The following is a 16,454-nucleotide window of genomic DNA, read 5'->3' as shown; positions in this document are numbered from 1 at the left end:
TGGGTTTCCTTTATTACTTCCACTTTCTTTGTTAAGCTTTTCCTACCAACAAGTGATTAAGTATTTGCCTCTTATTGTATTACAAATGTTGTTGGATCTAGCATGTATTGTACTAATGTGTATTAGACCCAGCTGCAACGCACGTTACACGCGACTCTGTCTCTTCTCACGTGCACAACTTTTCATTACAGAGTGACTCTTTTAAAGTCTACTCGATAGAAAAGATTTGGTCTTTCTTTTATTTTAGTCAACTCCTATGTTTTCTTTAGTTTAAAGATGTTTTGTCATAACACTCAAACATTCAAGAGAAAATGGGTTCCTGGATATTCAAGTTGTCGCTGCTGCTGCAACTACTGCTTGTTGTTATTCACCATGCTGATTCAGGTTCTGTCATCAGATATCTTCCTGGTTTTGAAGGCCCTCTTCCTTTTGAGCTTGAAACCGGGTATTGTTCCTCTTCATATTAATTATATGTATGGATCTGTGTACTAAGTTTTGGAGTTTAATCATTTAGGTACATTGGTCTAGGTGAGGCAGATGAAGATCAAATGTTCTATTACTTTATAAAATCAGAGAGGAGCCCAGAAGAAGACCCTCTTCTTGTCTGGTTAAGTGGAGGACCTGGCTGCTCTTCTTTCTCTGGCCTTGTTTATGAGAATGGTGAATAGTTAATGACCTGGCTGCTCTTCTTTCTCTGGCCTTGTTTATAAGAAGTCTTCCTTCTTCTTTTTCTCCAAAGAATAGTTAATGATCTGTTTGAATTGAAAAAAAAAATCAGGACCGCTTGCTTTTAAGGTGGAGACATACAACGGAAGTATCCCATCCTTGGTCTCTACTACATACTCATGGACTAAGGTTAACACATATTACTCATGATCACAAACCAAATGAAACTTCGAGTTTTTAAGATCATTTCTTGTTTTCAGGTGGCGAATATAATATATCTGGACCAGCCTGTTGGGACTGGATTCTCCTACTCAAGAAATCAACATGCTGAAACACCAAGTGACACTGAAGCAGCTAAGCGGGTTAATGAGTTTATTCGTAAGGTAAACAGCAAACTATCATCTTCCTTTTGATGCATACAAACATTTAAGACTGTGTTGTGTTTGCTGTGCAGTGGCTAGCCAAGCATCCTGAATATTTCTCCAATCCTTTATATGTCGCCGGAAACTCTTATGCCGGTATAGTGATTCCAGCCATCGTTCACGAAATCTCAAATGGTAACACTCTTTTTCCTTTATCATTTTCAATCCCCATGCAAGCACCTTTTCTTTGAATCTTGTTTCCTGATCAGTTTTTTTTTTGTTGAAACATGTTTCTTGTCAGTTATTTACTTATTTCACTATTTTATCACAGGAAATGACCTAAGCTGCGAACCTCAAATAAATCTCAAGGTACATCAATATTTGCTTGCTCCTTACACTATCTTCATATACCTTATCAAGCATTAAGAACTAAAGATTTAGTCTGTGTTTCCTCTTCTCTATGATTTCAAACAACAGGGCTACGTGCTTGGAAACCCCTTAACAGACGGTGAACTTGATGGGAACGCTCGCATTCCATTTGCTCATGGAATGGGACTCATCTCTGATGAGCTATATGATGTATATATGAGAACATTTGTCTCTTGTCTCCATAATCAAGTAGCTAACGACCATTGCAAAACTTTTACTTTGTAGTCCATGAAGAGAAGCTGTGGAGGAAACTATTTTAACGTGTTTCCTCTTAACAAAGAATGCTTGAAACTCGTTCAGGAGTTCAAGCAGGTAGGTTACACGTTCTGGAAACTAGTTGCACGACTTGCGATTCAATGGTATTATCACTAACTTAGGATATGCATGTGGTATATGTTCAGTGTGTTTTTAGAGTAAATGAAGAACTTATTCTAGAATCAAACTGTGACCCAAAATTATGTAAGCTTCTTGGCATCTTTTGATCAAAATAGCTAGTCACCTAACAAACCACTAGAAAACAATGTTGACAAGGTTGCGTGTTTCAGACGTATCGATATTCGTTATCAGAATACTGGGCTAATAACGAGAGCGTACGCAGAGCACTTAAAGTGGTGAAGGTATATGACAAATTCATATTAGCATATATATATATATATATATATCAATGGTTATAACTAATGGACTAAACTCTAATGAGGGTTTAATTTGAACTGTAGGGGACTACAGGGACATGGAAACGATGTGACTATAATATGCGGTGCCCTCATGACATTAAAAGCAGCATACCATACCATCTGAATAACAGCATCAAAGGCTATAGATCTCTCATCTTCAGGTTACACAACTTTCTTTTTACAAGCTTGTGCTTCATTAAATATTTTGTTTTGTAACCTTCTATCTGGCATCAGCGGCGATCACGATATGGGAATCCCTTTCGTTTCAACTCGAGCATGGATAAAGTCTCTCAACTATTCCGTTACTGATAAATGGAGGCCGTGGATGATACTTGATAAAGTCGCTGGATACACCACGACTTATGCTAATAAAATGACCTTTGCTACTGTGAAGGTTACCTCTTTGTTACACATCTTTATTAGCATAACATGCAGAGTTTTTTTTTCTTTCTTGATATGGTTTGTGGGTTTGGTTTTATAGGGAGGTGGGCACACGTTAGAGTATAGTCCAAAGGAAAATTCAATCATGTTCAAAAGGTGGATTAGTGGTCAACCTCTCTAACACACAGTAACATTAGTCTTGGAGACTGGGACTGGTTAATGTATAAACTGGAAGTGTGTTGCCATGTTGGTTTGATGATTTATCATAAATAATTGTTACATGTTACTTGGTTCAGAAAAATAAAATAAATAAATGTTATATGTTACTACTACTCGTTGGTTTCCTTTACTATTTCCACTTTCTTTGTTAAGCTTTGCTACCAACAAGTGATTAAGTATTTGCCTCTTATTCTATTACAAGTGTGTTAGATCTAGCATGTATTGTACTAATGTGTATTAGACCAGCTGCAACGCACGTTACACGCGACTCTGTCTCTTCTCACGTGCACAACTTTTCATTACAGAGCGACTCTTTCAAAGTCTATTCAACAGAAAAGCTTTAGTCTTTCTTTTATTTTAGTCAACTCCTATGTTTTCTTTAGTTTAAAGATGTTTTGTCATAACTCCCAAGAGGAAAAATGGGTTCCTGGATATTCAAGTTGTTGCTGCTGCTGCAACTACTGCTTGTTGTTATATTCAGGTTCTATAATAAGATATCTTCCTGGTATTGAAGGCCCTCTTCCTTTTGAGCTTGAAACCGGGTTCTGTTCCTCCTCATCTTATTCTTCATATTAGCCTTAGAATGCATGGATCTGTGTACTCAGTTTTGGAGTTTAATCATTTAGGTACATTGGTCTAGGTGAGGCAGAGGAAGATCAAATGTTCTATTACTTTATTTGTGCAGTGGCTAGTCAAGCATCCTGAATATTCTCTAATCCTTTCTATGTCGCCGGAAACTCTTATTCTGGTATTGTTATTCCAGGCCATAGTTCAAGAAATCTCAAATGGTAACATTTTTTATTTAATCACTTCAACCCCTATACAATCACCTTTTCTTTGACTCCTGTTTCTTGATCAGTTATTTCACCATCTCATCACAGATAATGACATATGCTGCGAACCTCAGATAAATCTTAAGGTTCATCAGTATATGCTTGGTCCCTTAAACTACTTCCATATACCTTATCAAGCTGTAAGAATAATAGGTTTCTATATATTCCAACAACAACAGGGCTACGTGCTTGGAAACCCTTTAACAGACGGTGTGCTTGATGGGAACGCTCGCATTCCATTTGCTCATGGAAAAGCACTCATCTCTGATGAGCTCTATGATGTATATATAGCTACAAAACCTAGGATCTCTTGTCTCCATAATGAAGTAGTAAACGACTATTTCAAAACTTTTACTTTGTAGTCCATGAAGAGAAGATGTGGAGGAAACTATTTTAATGTGCTACACAGAGTGCTTGAAACTGGTTCAGGCGTTCAAGCAGGTAGGTTACACATTCTGGAAACTAGTTGCAGCTTCAATGGTTAAGTCACTAACATAGTATATGCATGTGGTTTATTTTCAGTGTGTTAGTAACTTAGTAGAATATATGAAGAACTTATACTAGCATCAAACTGTGATCCAAAATCTCCTGATTGCTATGTGAGCTTCTTTGAATCTTTTGATCAATAGCTAGTCACTCAACAAACCACTAGAAAACAATGTTGCGTGTTGCAGACGTATCGGTATTCGTTATCAGAATACTTGGCTAATAACGAGAGCGTACGCAGAGCACGTGAAGGTATGTGACAAGCATATATTATCATAGACGTAATAAGTTAATAACTGGTGATTAAAGTCTATAGAGGGGACTACTGGGAAATGGAAACGATGTGACTTTGATATTCGGTGTCTTCATGACATTATAAGCAGCATACGGCATACCATACCATACCATACCATACCATACCATACCATCTTAATAACAGTATCGAAAAGGCACACGTACGTTAACATAACATGCAGAGCTTTTTCTTGATTGGTTTGGTTTTATAGGGAGGTGGGCACACGTTAGAGTATAAACCAATGGAAAATTCAATCATGTTCAAGAGGTGGATAAGCAGTCAACCTCTATAACACACTGAAACATTGATCTTAAAGACTTGAACTGATCTAAACTAATGTTTTGGTTTATAGGATTTACCATAAATAAATGTTTACATGTTACTTGAAGAGTTTTCGTTTTCAAGAAAAAGGACAAAAAATTGATAAGCTATAAATGTCAAACTTTGACAACTTGAAGAGTTATATATATGGGGAATTTTCAAAAATACCACTTTCAAGGTACCATTATTCATCTTTACCACCACCAAAGACACATTTTCAAAAATACCTTATTTATTAAAATGGTAAAAACTCTTATATCATTGTTTTTATATGCTTTTAAAAATTCTAATCCCAAATTCTAAATCATAAACCTCCAATTCTAAATCCTAAACCCAAAATCTTCAACTCTATACCCTAAACCCTAAACTATATACCCTAAATTCAATATCCTAAACCCTAAACCCTAAAGTCTAAACTATAAACCCTAAATCCTCAACTCTAAACCCTAAATCCTCAACTCTAAACCCTAAACTATATACCTTAAACCCTAAAACATCAAATCTTAACCCTAAATCCTAAACCTTCAAATCTAAACCCTTCATTAAAAGTAGTGGTAAAAGTGGTTAGTGTAAACATGAAAAGTGGTACTATGAAAATGGTATTTTTGGCAATTTCTCTATATATATAGGTGGAGACTAAACCATCTACACCACAAATAGTTTCTGAAGATATACGTCATACAGTATGTTTTTAGAACCTAAAGCACATGATCTATTGGGCTTTAGCTTGTTGAATTTTTAGCCATGGCCGGCCCTGGCTCCACCCTTTGAGATTGAATGGGACTCCGATGTCTGGCACAATAATTATATTCATAACAAAATTAAACATTAAAAAAATAAATAATTTCATTCGTGGCAACCGGACAGGACAGCATGCGTAGCCTCTCGTCCTAAATGTGGCATCAACTCAGAAACTCAAAACAAAACAAAAACAAATGGAGATCAAGTTGCTGCTGCTTCTTCTTGTTGTTCAGCATGCTTATTCAAGATCTACCGTCAGATATCTTCCTGGTTTCCAAGGGCCTCTTCCTTTCGAGCTTGAAACCGGGTTCTGTTGCTCTTCTCATTTTCAAAACTAAACAGTCTTAAAAATGAATGACTCTGTGTTCTGATTTTATGGAGTTAAGTGGTTTAGGTACATAGGTGTTGGTGAGGCAGAGGAAGAACAGTTGTTCTACTACTTCATCAAATCTGAAAGAAATATTTTTTTAATGGTTTTGTTTTCAATTTGAGAAAAATGCAGGGCCTCTGTCTTTCAACATTGAGTCTGACAATGGAGATATCCCGTCATTGGTCTCTTCTCTACTACATATTCATGGACTATAGAAACATAGAAACCTTTTGTGGTCATCTCCAAGTTTTTGGATGATTGCTTCTTTTTATTCAGGTGGCCAATATAATCTATTTGGATCAGCCTGTTGGGACCGGCTTCCCTTACTCAAGAAATTCAATTGCCGAGATTCCAAGTGACACAAGATCAGCTAAGCTGGTGAATGAGTTTGTTCATAATGTAAAGAGAAAACTCAATTTGTTTTTATGTCTTTGTGCATAGACCTTTTAGAGATTTTGTTGTCCTCATTGGTGGTTGTTGTGCAGTGGCTTACTAAGCATCCTGAATATTATTCAAATCCTTTCTATGTCACCGGAAACTCTTATTCCGGTATAGTGGTTCCCGCCATTGTTCAAGAAATCTCAAATGGTTAGTTTCAGATACCACTCAATCCCTATGTAAAGGGTTTATGTTGATAAGTTATTTCTCTTACTTTTTATTGCAGAAAATGGTTTATGTTGTAAACCTCTAGTAAATCTTCAGGTTCATAATTGATCTTGGCTCTTGTTTTTTTATTACACATTTACCTTGTGGAGAGCATCTAGAATTAACCAAAACAACAGGGTTACGTCCTGGGAAATCCTGTAACAGATTTTAATAATAATGATAACTGGCGCATTCCATTTGCTCATGGGATGGCTTTGATCTCTTAACACAGATTGTTTGAAAGCCGTTCAAGAGTTCGAGAGTGTAGATTACAAACTGAAAAAAATTTAGACAGTATATATACAAATATCACTAACTTCAGACTTTGTGCGTTTTATCTACAGTGTGTTTCTGGATTATATATAACATATATTCTAGGACTAAAGTATGCAAACGCATCCGATCCCTGTGTAAGCAATCCCTCTGAGCATCGCATGTCTGTGCATTCTAACTGTTGGGCCAATGATGAGAATGTGCGCAGAGCTCTTCATGTGGAGAAGGTAATGTATTTATGATGACAAAGTTTAATATTAGTTGGTTTTGTAAAGGCTTTTGATTGATGGTAACGACCGAAACCGTGAGAATAACTTCTTCATAAGCTTCTGCTTAACCAAATATTGTTTGTAAACTTTTCTTTTGTCATGGTTGTGAACAGCGGTGATCACGATATGACAATCCCTTATGTTGCAACGCAAGCATGGATAAGGTCTCTCAACTATTCCATTACTGAGAAATTGAGGCCATGGATAATACTTAATAAAGTCGCCGGGTATATACTTTTTTTTTGCCTTTTCAGGGTTTTTGTTATTCGTTTGTATAGGCTGATCAACATTTTTATTTGCAGATACACCCAGACTTATGCTAACAAGATGACATTTGCTACTGTGAAGGTAGCTCTTTTTGATCCACAGCACTTTTACATATATGCAGAGCTTTTCTTGATTTGTTTGTGGGTTTGGTTTATATAGGGAGGTGGGCACACGTTAGAGTATAAACCAGAGGAAAATTCAATCATGTTCGAGAGGTGGATAAGTGGTCAACCTCTCTAATCACAGAAACTCATGGAGACTTGGACTGATCTAACTAATATTAATGCAGAAAGGTGTATGGTTTGATGAATCTACCATGTATAAATGTTACTATAGAGTACTTGTGGGTTTTCTTAGAGTATTATTTTGTTAAAAGATTGCCTTATATCCAGTATTGTATAAAAAGAAACATCGTTTTCAGAGAAATGACAAAATCTGCAAGTTACAAGTGTCAAACTTGATGACTTGAAGAGTGTTACGTTGGACTAATCCATTCCATTCCACCAAAAATAGTTTCTGAAGATTTGTGTCTTATCTTTTTAATATATTTTAGAACCTAAAGCACATGGTTATTGGACTTTAGCCTGTTGAAATTTAGCAGTGACTCCACACTCTGAGATTGAATTGGGAATGGGATATCTGGCATAATAATTAAATCATAATAAATTAAACATCATTAAACATGAATAATTTATTCGTGCCGACCGGACCGCATGCATAGTGGTGCCTCTCGTCCAAAATGTGACCTTAACTCAGAAACTCAAAAGAAGAAAAAACAATGGAGATCAAGTTGCTGCTGCTACTTGTTCTTGTGTTGATTCAGCATGCTTATTCAAGATCTACCATAAGATGTCTTCCTGGTTTCCAAGGCCCTCTTCCTTTCGAACTTGAAACCGGGTTCTGTTCCTCTTCTCATCTCATCTCATCTCATCTCCAAGTTAATAATCTTGTAAATGATTTGACTCTGTGATCTGAATTTCTGGAGTTAAGTCGTTTAGGTACATTGGTGTTGGTGAGGCAGAGGAAGAACAGTTGTTCTACTACTTCATCAAGTCTGAGAGAAATCTCAGAAGAAGACCCTCTTCTTATCTGATTAAGTGGAGGACCTGGCTGCTCTTCTCTCTCTGGCCTTCTTTTTGAGAATGATAACATCTAAAACTCTTTTTTCTTTTCTCTAGAGAAATTTTGATGATTTTGTTTTCCATTTGAGATAAATGCACGCAGGGCCTCTGTTTTTCAACATTGAGTCTGAAAATGGAGATATCCCATCATTGGTCTCTACTACGTATTCATGGACTAAGGTTAACACAAAGTGCTTATTCAATATGACACAGAAACCTTTTGTAGTCATCTTTAAGTTATTGAATGATTGCTTCTTTTGATTTAGGTGGAAAATACAATCTATTTGGATCAGCCTGCTGGGACTGGCTTCTCTTACTCAAGAAATTCACTTGCTGAGATTCCTAGTGACACAAGATCTAAGCTGGTCAACGAGTTTGTTCATAATGTAAAGAGAAACTCATTTCAAGTATTTTTTTTTATGTCTTTGTGCTAAGACCTTTGGAAATTTTGTTGTCGTCATTGGTGGTTGTTGTGCAGAGGCTAGCTAAGCATCCTGAGTATTATTTCAATCCTTTCTATGTCACTGGAAACTCTTATTCCGGTGTAGTGGTTTCGGCCATCGTTCAAGAAATCTCAAATGGTAAGTTTCTTATACCACACTTCAGTCCCTAGGCAAACCCCTCTTGATAAGTTATTTCTCTTACTTTTATTGCAGAAAATGGTTTATGTTGTAAATCTCTAGTAAATCTTCAGGTTCATTGATCTTGCTCTTGTTTCTTATTGCACATTTACCTTGTCGAGAGCATCTAGAATTTAACCAAAACAACAGGGTTACATCCTGGGAAATCCTGTAACAGATATTGATAATGACGATAACTGGCGCATTACATTTGCTCATGGGATGGCTCTGATCTCTGATGAAAACTACGAGGTACAAGTACTGTGTGTATGTTTATCTTGTCACCACCATAATGAAGCAACTAAGTCATGATTCTTCTTAATTTGCAGCTTCTGAGGAGAAGCTGTAGAGGAAACTATATTAAAGTGGATCCTCTTAACAAAGATTGCTTGAAATCCGTTCAAGAGTTCGAGAATATAAGATTATAAACACACTGAAAAATTTTAGACACTATATATACAAACAAATATCACTAACTTCAGACTTTGTGCTTTTATCTACAGTGTGTTTCTGGATTAGATATAACGTATATTCTAGGACTAAAGTATGCAAACGCATCCGATCCCTGTGTAAGCAATCCCTCTGAGCATCGCATGTCTGTGCATTCTAACTGTTGGGCCAATGATGAGAGTGTGCGCAGAGCTCTTCATGTGGAGAAGGTAATGTATTTATGATGACAAAGTTTAATATTAGTTGGTTTTGTAAAGGCTTTTGATTGATGGTAACGACCGAAACCGTGAGTTTGCAGGGGAGAATAGGTGAATGGTTACGATGTTATCGTGAAATACCGTACAATTTTGACATTAGAAGCAGCGTACCGTACCATAAGAGCAGCAGCATCCAAGGATACAGATCTCTCATCTTCAGGTGGTCCACAACAACTCTTCTTTATTCTTCTGTTAAGAATTACAATCTTAATAAACTCTTCTTTTTTTTATTTGACATGATCTTTGTGGTGAAACAGTGGTGATCACGACATGTACGTACCTTTTCTTGCAACTCAAGACTGGATAAGATCACTCAACTATTCCATTATTGATGATGACTGGAGGCCGTGGATGATTCACAATCAAGTCGCTGGGTACGATTCCAACAGTTTTTTCTAATATATTTTTTTGATTATTTCTCTAACAAAAGGACACACACACCTTTAGGATCGAATAATCTTTTTTGGTTGCAGATACACAAGGACTTATGCTAACAATATGACATTTGCCACTGTGAAAGCAAGTCTAATATGTTCTTATTACGTTACTGAAAATAGAGCTTTTATACTTGAGAGTTTCTCAGTCTTTGTGGGTTTGGTTTGGTTTATAGGGAGGCGGGCACACGATGGTGTATAAACCTAAGGAGTGCTCTGTCATGTTCGAGAGATGGATTGATGGCCAGCCTTTGTAACATTATATCTATCAATGATTTGTGGTTGAAAACCTTTTGCAAAATCTTGATATGGTGATGTCTACATGGTTTATCTTTGGCTTTGATATAGCAACACTTGGTGTTTTATCTATCACTAGTGTTTTCTTTTATACATGACTGTCGAACTGTCGATATTCAGGTTGCTTCACCAATCTAAAAGAATGCATATTTGCATGAGGAACTATAAATACACCTATTCATCAATAACTCTATTTATAACCACTTCCTAATGAATCGGTCATTTGAATAAGTCATACTTTTATTTTGAAGATTAATGCTTCGTAAATAAAAATAGAAATCAATATATGTATCCTCCCTTATCTTTAGGATTCAATTCCCACCTTCGATATTTCCACTTCATTTTCATTCCAGCTATTTAAGACCTCAAAACATTAAAAAAATATTCACAACTAAATTGTTTCAAATTTCTCAATAAATATTTATTCAAGGCTAAGTAATTATCAATATTGTTACAAAAAAGAGTAATTATTAATACCTACTAATCAATCAAAAAATGAAGACCATTCCGTTAATGTGCATCGCCTTCGTCATACTCTTGACATCGTTCCCGGCTACGATCAAGAGTAACAAGCTCGCAGATGTTTGCAAAACAAGTCTTGATTTCTGCATGCGCGAAATTCCAAAAAATAACCACCACAAAGCCAGATGTTGTGAACAACATACAGGAATACAAAGACCTCCATCAAGATCATGTTACTGTATATTATCAAAAGATACAGCTAATTTTTTTCGTCTTGCCAAACTTTTCAATTTATGTGGAAAAGCTGTTTTGAATGATCCTAACCCGTGTTAATGATGCGAGCGTAAGATAGCCAACCAACCAAACCCCAAGAATCTTCAAACCAAATTGGAGATATTTTATCGTCAGTTATTTCCTAATTTTGTTTTAATCAAGTTATTGTTTAATAGGAGAGATTATTGGTCTTGTTTATGTTCACAAACCATCTCTCTCCCATATTTATCTTCCTCGTTTGAATTACAGTTCAATGTCTGTATTTGTTTTTTTAATGTATTTTCCTAAATAAAACTGAAAAGGTTTAGTCTATTCTAAAATTACTACCATTAAGAAATATTTGTTCTTAATCTTGGTGCTTTGGAATTTTTAACACCAACTTTATTCATAATGTAAAGGAAAAAGACGAACTTTTTTGAAAAAGACGAACTTTCCGGTTTTTTTTTTGTAACACCGACTTGTATTCAAATATTACTAGGGATTCAGAGAGCAAACCTTGCTTAGTGAAGGGATTCTTTTGTTTTTTGAATAAGAAAGTCTTAATAAACTTTTTTTTCTTGGCATGATCTCTCTGGTGAAACAGTGGTGATCACGACATGTACGTACCTTTTCTTGCAACTAAAGACTGGATAAGATCACTCAACTATTCTATCATTGGTGGCAGGAGGCTTGGATGTTTACAAACACTACAAGATCAACTAGGTGAAACACTATTTATAATGACTTCCTATTGAATTGGACGTCATTTGAACAAGTTAATACTAGCATTTTGGTTTTATATATAGAGAGGCGGGCACGCACCATTGTGTAAACCAGTTGAATGAATCATGTTCAAGAGGTGGATAAGTGGTCGACCTCTATATATAACAACCTATCAAATAGTTATACACCAAAATCACTTTATTTACATATAATGATGACTTGATGAGTTTAGATAGGGCAGAACATATATTTAACCTATGCAAATCTTCACACAGACTGATTTGTATATGATCTTTTAAAAGATCTTTGCGACTCATGGTCCCAAATAAAGGGACAATTATATGACCATTGACCACTAAAAGTTAAAACAACAATTTATGCAAAACGAATTTGAAAGACCTGCCGACAATTACGGTTGATCATTAAAAAATGCATATAGAAGGCGGGATTAGGTACAAGACTACGCCTAATGAAGTGATAATCCCTTAATAACAGTTGACTACCAATGAAGAAATATACACAAGATATTATAAATAAAGTTTCTATAAAGATAATATATATAAATTAGGAGAATATATGATAAATAATATTTTTATAAATATATTATAAATAATTTAGGGAATTTAATTGAAAAGAAAAATTATATATTTATAAGCAAGAAAACCTAAGATAATCACATACCAATCTAAACATCAAGGCCTACCGGAAAAAATATGTTATTTAAATTTTAAAGCAACTTGAATGGTTAACCATAATTTAAATTTGACATTGGAAAGATAACTATTCTATAAAAAAAGATTTAGTAAGAAAATAGGTTTAGGTAGTTTACCATTTCTACCTTAATAGTATCACATTCACAATTTAGCTAAAGCTTAATCAAAATTTTTTAAAAAAAAATAGGTGAAAACGCAGCGATTTTAATTAAAACCATTCAAATGTTATGATATCATTTGAAAATAATAAATACCTGAGCATAGAAAACTTAAATGTCAATAGAATATAACTCACGGGACTTTTCACGTTGTCAATAAATAGAATACAACTCTTTATTTCGTTAACAACCTTTATTTGAATTCAATTTAGCTGACAGAATAAATACATAAATAAAGAATGTTTTTCCGTTATAATCTTTTTTTTTTCTGGAGTATGCGCGTTATCATTTTCAAATCAAGATTGCCGACACTCTACTAAAAGAGATGAAAAGAAATCGTCAAAACACTCATTTGACAACAAATAATATTTGTTAAAACAAAAAAAAGTGTAATCGGAGTATTAAATAATAAATAAAAAAGGTTCTAATAGGAAGAAGAAAAAAAAACTGAAAAATAAATAAATAATGGTAGACTACTAGTAATATACTACGATGGATGTCCAATGAGATTAGAGTCTTGAGAGAGAGAGAGAGAAAGTGAAGAGGCTAAAGCGATTTCAACCTCCCCTCCGTCGTCGCCGTCCTTGGACCCCGTACTTACCGCAACTTCTCTCTTCTTTCTGTGAAAAAAAAGCCGATAGATTTTTCTCTTACACAACTTCGTCCTCCTCCTCAAGCTAAAATTTTGTTTCTTCGGGAAGATTTCATGCAAATGGAGTTTGAAGAACAAGAAGAAGCTCACAAGTTCACTCCTGACAACTATCTTGTCTTGGAGCAGGTTAGAAGAGGCAAGTCTACTTCCGATTTCGTGCTTCTTCACAGAATCGACGACAAAAAGTAAGACTCTCTTTTTTAGTTTCCTTTTTTCAGACAGATTTTTTAGTGATTTGAGTCTTGAACACCCCCCAAAATTGCCGACAAAGGTTTTGTTTTTCTTTTCTTGTCTGAAATTTCCATGGAAAATACAAAAAAAAAAATGGATTTTTTTTTTCTTTTTTTCTACAATTGTGTGTGTTTGTGATATGTTGTTGGTCTCTCGCTAGCTACCTTTTTCATGCCTTTTAAGTTTCTTGTCTCCGTTAGGTATGCAATGAAGAAGATATGTCTTGCTAAACACACTGAGAAATTAAAGCAAGTCGCTTGCCAAGAGGTAACTTTTGAATCTATTATTTTGGGTACATAATTAGATTTGTAGTTTCCTTTTGTGTTCTCAATCAATATGTTGTTGATATATATATGTTTGTGTTGCAGATGAAAACGCTCTCAAAATTAAACAATCCTTATATCGTGGAATATGAAGATTCTTTGATTGATGAGGTAAAATGATTTAAGATATAACAGGTTTTATCAAGATTATTATCATCAGCATTTGACATTTTTTTATTACTTTCTCTTTTTTGAAACAGGACAATAACGCCTGCATTTTTACTGCTTACTGTGAGGGAGGGAACATGTGAGTTTTGTGGACTCAAGTCTTAAAATGAATTTTTACATATGAATTACATGATTTATACTGAATCGAAATAACAAACCTTCTTTTTTTTTGGTTACCAAATCAAAGGGCTAATGCTATCAAGAAAGCCAGAGGAAAGTTATTTCCAGAGGAGGTAACCTCCTCAACTTTCCAGTTTATTCGTTTTTTTCTCCACACTATTACTGTCTGTCTGGTCATAACAAACTCTCTCATGTGATTCTTTGCAGAGAATCTTTAAATGGTTAGCACAGTTGTTACTGGCTGTTAACTATTTGCATTCAAACCGTGTACTTCACATGGACCTTACGGTACACATCTTTCATCACTACTACTTTTGCTGCTGTGTGTGTCTTTTTTTTTTTGGTAAAAGAATAACGCTCTGAATTAATAATATCATTGCAGTGCTCAAACATTTTCCTTCCAAAACATGATCACGTCCAGCTTGGTATGATAAAATGAGAACTTTTCACTATAAAACCTGTGTGCTCTAAATCAGCTTTGAATCACCACTACACACGGTGCAGGTAACTATGGTTTGGCGAAACTCATCAATCCAGAAAAGCCTGCTTCCTTGGTGTGTTCTCTACCTAACCCCTTTTATGCAATCTCTCTGGACCCATTTGTGTATTTACTATCTCTAAACAAAAAAAAAAAACAAATCATTTCTTCTCAGGTTCCAGGAATTGCTAACAGCATGTGCCCTGAGGTTCTAGAAGATGAGCCATATGGGTATAAATCTGACATATGGTCACTAGGTAAAAGTTACTGAGTTTAAATCCCAATATGTATACTTCAAAGTTACTAATAAGAATATGCTTTCTTCAGGTTGCTGTATGTATGAAATTACATCACACCAGCCTGCGTTTAAAGCTCCGGTGAGCATCAGTCTTAGCTAAGTGTTTCCATGTGAGTATATTAAAACTAAAGTTGTGGCTCTTACAGGATAAGGCTGGGCTAATTAACAAGATAAACAGATCTCTGATGTCTCCTCTTCCCATTGTCTACTCCTCCACCTTGTAAGTCTTCTTCTTCTTGTTTGTTTCCAGTGACATAAACAACATGAACCGTGTCACAACTTCTTTTTCATATTTACAGGAAGCAGATGATAAAGCTTATGCTTAGGAAGAAGCCTGAACATCGGCCAACAGTAAGTTATCAAACATATAAGTGACTGTTTGATATAAACAACAACAACACTAATGCTATTTAACTATAAACTATTCTGCAGGCCTGTGAATTGCTAAGGAACCCTTGTCTGCAACCATACCTCCTCAAATGCCAAAACCTGTCTCCTATCTATCTTCCTGTCTTCCCCATCAACAGCCCTAAGGACAAGGCGAGAAGATGTTCGCTGCCAGGCAAGTTTGTGAAGGAGAGAGAAGAAGAGAGGGAGAAGAGCGAGGTGTCTCGCAGCTTGGAGAACTTATATCCGTTTTGGACCAAAGCAGAGACTGGTTCTAGCAGCTCATCTCAACCAGCATCATCCACAAATGAAACAGATGACAAGCCTGAGACAAAACGAATTGATCCAAGCTGCCATGCGCTGAAGGTTTCTGAGCCTACTACAGAGAAGCAGAAGGATGATGTGCCAAAAGAATGGGAAAATATGCTCTCAGAAGAATCTCAGTTACTTGATGTTGATGTGGAGATTGTGAGTGCACAAGAAGGTTTATGTTTCACTCAAGCAGAAGCAGAAGCTCAGGAGGCAAAGGATCAGAGAAAGCTGTCTGAAGTTGTAGTAGCAGAAAGTGGAAGCGTTGAGGTGGAGGAGGAGGAAGAAGCAAAGACGGTGAAGCTAACGGCGAGTGAGATGTCTTCTGTGCTGAGCAAGCTGAGGAATCTAGGACCACCGCAGAGCAAAGAAAGAGCAGATGCGTTGGAGTGTTTGCTGGAGAAATGCGCAGGGCTTGTGAAGCAAGAGAAGTATGAAGAGCTTGCTGGTTTGCTCACACCGTTTGGTGAAGACGGTGTTTCTGCTAGGGACACTGCTATTTGGTTCGCAAAGACGCTCTTGTCTTCTTCTTCTGACAAACTCAACCAAGGAACCTGATTTGAGTTTTGAGTTTGAGAAAAAAAAAACATTTTTCTTTTATTTGTCAAATATGTAGAAATCTTTTTTTTCTGATTGCTTTTCCAATTTTTAGTTTGTGAACACTCTGTTTTTCTATGTAATATCTACTGCAACTAAGTTATATATTTGAATGTGAGCTAGTTTTCTCTTACTGTTACAATGTTGACCCAAAAAAAAGAATCTAATGAGTA

The 16,454-nt window shown here is 35.7% G+C and overlaps 3 protein-coding genes and 2 pseudogenes across 7 annotated transcripts; all 5 read left to right on the top strand.

Annotated features, from left to right (window-relative positions):
• The first annotated feature begins 311 nt into the window (after window positions 1–311).
• Window positions 312–2,750, top strand: LOC108806737 (serine carboxypeptidase-like 15). Of its 2 annotated transcripts, XM_056988900.1 has the most exons (13): window positions 312–445; window positions 515–660; window positions 779–855; window positions 927–1,049; window positions 1,121–1,223; window positions 1,360–1,397; window positions 1,506–1,607; window positions 1,683–1,769; window positions 1,859–1,916; window positions 1,989–2,074; window positions 2,174–2,292; window positions 2,366–2,525; window positions 2,613–2,750. In XM_056988900.1, exons 1-13 carry the CDS (start codon window positions 312–314, stop codon window positions 2,691–2,693), a joined length of 1,314 nt encoding a protein of 437 aa, XP_056844880.1. In that variant the 3' UTR covers window positions 2,694–2,750. The 2 variants fall into 2 exon arrangements, with proteins under 2 accessions (XP_056844880.1, XP_056844881.1); XM_056988901.1 differs by lacking the exons at window positions 1,683–1,769; window positions 1,859–1,916 and having other exon boundaries at window positions 2,003–2,074.
• Window positions 2,751–3,436: 686 nt separating this feature from the next.
• LOC108807579 (serine carboxypeptidase-like 14) lies at window positions 3,437–4,637 on the top strand (annotated as a pseudogene).
• An 866-nt stretch (window positions 4,638–5,503) lies between these two features.
• LOC108806674 (serine carboxypeptidase-like 15) lies at window positions 5,504–7,720 on the top strand. 3 transcript variants are annotated; one of them, XM_056988916.1, is made up of 9 exons: window positions 5,504–5,714; window positions 5,910–5,959; window positions 6,054–6,176; window positions 6,263–6,365; window positions 6,442–6,479; window positions 6,767–6,922; window positions 7,078–7,191; window positions 7,267–7,312; window positions 7,391–7,720. In XM_056988916.1, the coding sequence occupies exons 1-7, from the start codon at window positions 5,561–5,563 to the stop codon at window positions 7,081–7,083; spliced, it is 630 nt and encodes a 209-aa protein (XP_056844896.1). In that variant the 5' UTR covers window positions 5,504–5,560; the 3' UTR covers window positions 7,084–7,191; window positions 7,267–7,312; window positions 7,391–7,720. The 3 variants fall into 3 exon arrangements, with proteins under 3 accessions (XP_056844896.1, XP_056844897.1, XP_056844898.1); XM_056988917.1 differs by lacking the exons at window positions 7,078–7,191; window positions 7,267–7,312; window positions 7,391–7,720 and having other exon boundaries at window positions 6,560–6,906; XM_056988918.1 differs by lacking the exons at window positions 6,442–6,479; window positions 7,078–7,191; window positions 7,267–7,312; window positions 7,391–7,720 and having other exon boundaries at window positions 6,767–6,904.
• A 192-nt stretch (window positions 7,721–7,912) lies between these two features.
• On the top strand, window positions 7,913–10,534 carry LOC108806675 (serine carboxypeptidase-like 15; annotated as a pseudogene).
• A 2,667-nt stretch (window positions 10,535–13,201) lies between these two features.
• On the top strand, window positions 13,202–16,414 carry LOC130496648 (serine/threonine-protein kinase Nek7-like). 2 transcript variants are annotated; one of them, XM_056988897.1, is made up of 13 exons: window positions 13,202–13,555; window positions 13,802–13,868; window positions 13,970–14,035; window positions 14,125–14,171; window positions 14,280–14,325; window positions 14,420–14,500; window positions 14,595–14,637; window positions 14,717–14,766; window positions 14,866–14,947; window positions 15,018–15,067; window positions 15,135–15,208; window positions 15,288–15,339; window positions 15,421–16,414. In XM_056988897.1, the coding sequence occupies exons 1-13, from the start codon at window positions 13,425–13,427 to the stop codon at window positions 16,240–16,242; spliced, it is 1,611 nt and encodes a 536-aa protein (XP_056844877.1). In that variant the 5' UTR covers window positions 13,202–13,424; the 3' UTR covers window positions 16,243–16,414. The 2 variants fall into 2 exon arrangements, with proteins under 2 accessions (XP_056844877.1, XP_056844879.1); XM_056988899.1 differs by having other exon boundaries at window positions 13,420–13,555; window positions 13,785–13,868.
• The last annotated feature ends 40 nt before the right edge of the window (window positions 16,415–16,454 follow it).

Source organism: Raphanus sativus, chromosome 6 (genome assembly GCF_000801105.2).
Source record: "Raphanus sativus cultivar WK10039 chromosome 6, ASM80110v3, whole genome shotgun sequence".
NCBI classification, from domain to species: domain Eukaryota; kingdom Viridiplantae; phylum Streptophyta; class Magnoliopsida; order Brassicales; family Brassicaceae; genus Raphanus; species Raphanus sativus.
Note: the sequence above shows the minus strand (reverse complement) of the source record. Positions and strands in the feature narration are given on the sequence as shown.